General features: G+C 43.3%; 1 protein-coding gene across 2 annotated transcripts in view; it reads right to left on the bottom strand.

Annotated features, from left to right (window-relative positions):
• The window catches only part of LOC105545444 (archaemetzincin-2), a 12,399-nt gene continuing 8,475 nt past the window's right edge, over positions 1–3,924 (bottom strand). For both annotated transcript variants that reach the window (XM_011991821.1, XM_011999037.1), the window contains 3 exons: positions 3,251–3,414; positions 1,961–2,137; positions 1–331 (listed from right to left, as the gene is read on the bottom strand). In XM_011991821.1, coding sequence (XP_011847211.1) covers positions 176–331; positions 1,961–2,137; positions 3,251–3,414 — 497 coding nt within the window. In that variant the 3' untranslated portion in view covers positions 1–175. The remainder of the gene's footprint in view (positions 332–1,960; positions 2,138–3,250; positions 3,415–3,924) is intronic.

The raw sequence follows: 3,924 nt of genomic DNA, 5'->3' as shown, positions 1-3,924 counted from the left end.
AAGAGTTTCTAGAGTTTTTATTATTCAGTTTCAATTCAGGTACCTGAAAGAAGGTTCTAGTCTGTTACTCTGACACAGCACAAGATCAGTAGTTTATTCCAATGAAGTATCCCACCCAAATGAAAGCATAACATGCAAGTAGTCATTTATTTCAATCACTCCTATTTGAAGGTCCTTATTTTTGGAGAACAGCCAGGCATTTTATTATCCACTCTTTCCATTCCTTAAAGGCTTCCACGGGTTTCGGCAAATTCCCATTACCCTCACGACTGTGTTCTGGAGTTGCACCAGGTGTGCCAGAAGATTCGTCATCAATCCACCTCACCAGTGCCTGGAAAAACAGGAAAGATGCGCATTTCAACAAACCACAGCAAAATACTATCAGGCAAGAGAAGAGCATTGGCCTCTAGATCATAGAGTGACATCTTACCCCATGAAGATGCTGCATTTGATAATGATGGTGTGAATATGAAATAATGCTTATGATATACTGAGTGAAATGGCGCATACCAAATATACACAGAATTACAAATGATGTCAAAAGTATGCATTGAAAAAAGATGAAAAAGAAATACACTCATTCTTACACTTTGTTACTAGCATGATAGGATGTTATTTTTTCTCAACTTGCTAAATATTCCACAAGGCATTATATTAATTTTTTGGTTTTTGTTTTTTTTTTTGAGACGGAGTCTTGCTCTGTCGCCCAGGCTGTAGGCTGGAGTGCAGTGGTGAAATCTCGGCTCACTACAAGCTCCACCTCCCAGGTTCACGCCATTCTCCTGCCTCAGCCTCCCGAGTAGCTGGGACTACAGGCGCCCGCCACCACGCCCAGCTAATTTTTGTATTTTTAGTAGAGACAGGGTTTCACCGTGTTAGCCAGGATGGTCTCAATCTCCTGACCTCGTGATCCGCCCGCCTCTGCCTCCCAAAGTGCAGGGATTACAGGCATGAGCCACCGCGCCCGGCCGGCATTGTATTAATTTGACATGTACGTATATACATATATAAGTGTACACATAGGGATGGATAGACATATGTATGTGAAAACACGTGTGTAGACATTTCTGTGCAGTCACCTGAATGCGCAGTCACATCCATGAGTAGCCACATGAATGTATATTGATGTTTTATAGGCATGTGTGGGCACACACACACGCATACTCAGATTAGGCACTTTCCTTCTTCCTTTTTAAAGAAAATCATTTTTTCCTCCTAATGAACATCATACCTCTGTCCCATATTGGAAAGATAAATCTTGTCCACACACTTATAGGGTTTAAAAAATGAACTCTGGCCGGGCATGGTGGCTCACGCCCGTAATCCCAGCACTTTAGGAGGCCGAGGCAGGCAGATCACAAGGTCAGGAGATCGAGATCATCCTGGCTAACACGGTGAAACCCCATCTCTACTAAACAAAATACAAAAAATTAGCCAGGCGTGGTGGCAGGCGCCTGTAGTCCCAGCTACTCGGGAGGCTGAGGCAGGAGAATGGTGTGAAGCCAGGAGGCAGAGCTTGCAGTGAGCCGAGATTGTGCCACTGCACTCCAGACTCGGCAACAGAGAGAGACTCCGTCTCAAAAAAAAAAAAAAAAAAAAATGAACTTTGCCACACATATCAATATTTATTCTGTTTTGCAAAGTCAAACTCTCTTGCCCTTTGCCACACATATCAATATTTATTCTGTTCTGCAAAGTCAAACTCTCTTGCCCTAAATGGAAGAGAAGCAGAGAAACTTCTACTATTTCTCATAGAACTGTAAGCATAAATCACTCAAAGGCAAGCTGAAGTTTTTAAGAAGGGCATTTCTTCGCATGTTTTTAAACCGCAGCTTCCTGCTTATCTTTACACTAATTTCCTCTGATAAATTATAACTCTAGAGAAGGATATAATAGAAACATCAGTTTGCTACTCAGATAACCACTTCCCCCTCTTTACACTGTCCACCCCGCAACTTACTTTGTATCTTTCTACAATGCTGAAGCCAATAGCACACTGCAACTTGCGCAAACAGATAGGGCAAAGGTTTAGAGGGCGCCGGTCAGCTTCTTCCAAGTGGTTGGAGCCTTGCATTAGGCATGCCAGCCACTGGCAGTGTCGCAGTCCAAATATGTGTCCGATCTCATGGGTTAAAGTCTGCAAGACAATCATGTTGAGGCTTTATAAGACCACCATCACATTACGCTACACGTCTCTTCTTTTTCTTGCTTCTCCAAGAAACATAGGAATCAACTCCCTTAGTATTATCACCGAAACTTCACCCCGTCCAGACCTTCAAAGACTTAATAATCCCTCATCTCCCCAAATGTCTTACTGCCTTTCTGCTATAGACTTCCTCAACCTCACCACCGCTGACATGTTGGACCGACAATACCAGGTTGTGGGAGGCTGTCCTGTGCCCTGCACGATACTTTGCAGCATCCCTGGCTCTACCCACTAGATGCCAACAGAACTCCCTCCCTGATCGCGAAAATCAAAAATGTCTCCAGACATTGCTAATATTCCCTGGATGGCAAAATCACCCCTGGTTGAGAACCCTTAATCTAGACTAGGGTACTCGTTGTAATTCAGATTCTGGGGCCCTTCCCCTAGAGATGCTGACTTCAGTAGGTCTGGGAGAAAAGGGGCTTGATGTGCATGCTAATGAGAACATCAGGTGGCAATGACACAGGCGGTAGTTCTAAGAGGCGTAGCTCTCAAACCCCAACAAATAGTACAGGTGAGAGCAGAATTTCTCTAGCTGAAGGAAAAGCTCATCTTTCTGGCTATGGAAAAAGGGGAGATAGGCTTTCCACAAAAGCGAGCTGGGGATATCAGGAACTGCCAGGACAACTACAGTCAAGGGTAGCCTGGAGCCCAGGGCAGGAAGGCCCATGCTCCCAGAGAGGCCAGAAAGCAGAGGTCCTCCAAAGGCCTGGGGAAGGCAGCTTTGCCCAATGACCACAGTAGCTTGAAAAAGTAGGTCACCCAGTAACACCAGAATTCAGGAATTACACTAATAGCATGTGGGTACAGCCAAGGCTGCCTGTAACTAGTAGTACAAAAAACTGGCACTGATACTGTAAATTTCAATATTAAGGTATCCATTTAAATTGTTTTACTGATCATTTCAGTCAAGCACTATGCACCAAAATTATACAAATGATACAAACTCATTTATAATATTACCTTAAGGACTGACAATATACAATTTACGGAACTAAGATCTCTTTTAAAGAATCGTCCTGTTGGATTTTTTTAATAACTTACCTTACAGGATCGAAGTAGTAAAACACTAGTTATTTCTGGAATATAATAGTTGTTGAAAATTGAATAGTCACTTGAAGATGTTTTTTTGAGCTTCTTCACTTTGCCTTCATAGCGCATGCTATAAAAATCACTGCCATACCTGGCAAAGCTGAATATCCCCACACCTACGAAAGAGGACAAGCAGCGACAGAATGAGAGTAAGGTCCCTGAGGAAAGACCAAAGAAAGAAGAGCCTGCTGGCCCATCTGGCCAGTGAGTACACCTCTGTGTCACTGTGTCCATACCATCTGATACATTTATGGTTTGCCACCAAAAAGAAAGACTTTTGCCCCAGATTTCCCTATCAAAATCTTTTGCTGCTATTCACTTTGCCTTGCCCTGTAAAACTTAATGGACTTGAGGTGAAATACTGGAGAAACTGAAGTTTCAGAGAGTCTTTTCCCACAAAAGAAGTCTTTTTCTGAAAGTAGCAAGTACTCCAAATCACGTACTCAAAGAGGAATCATAAAAAATAACCACTTGGGTTGGGAGTGGTGGCTCACACTTGTAATCCCAGGACTTTGGGAGGCCGAGGCAGGTAAATCACCTGACGTCAGGAGTTCAAGACCAGACTGGCTAACATGGTGAAACCCTGTCTCTACAAAAATACAAAAATTAGCCAGGCATGATGGTAG

Source organism: Mandrillus leucophaeus, unplaced genomic scaffold (assembly GCF_000951045.1).
Source record: "Mandrillus leucophaeus isolate KB7577 unplaced genomic scaffold, Mleu.le_1.0 Scaffold1, whole genome shotgun sequence".
Taxonomy (NCBI): Eukaryota; Metazoa; Chordata; class Mammalia; order Primates; family Cercopithecidae; genus Mandrillus; species Mandrillus leucophaeus.
The sequence above is the reverse complement of the archived record's forward strand: the minus strand, read 5'-3'. Positions and strand labels throughout refer to the sequence as shown.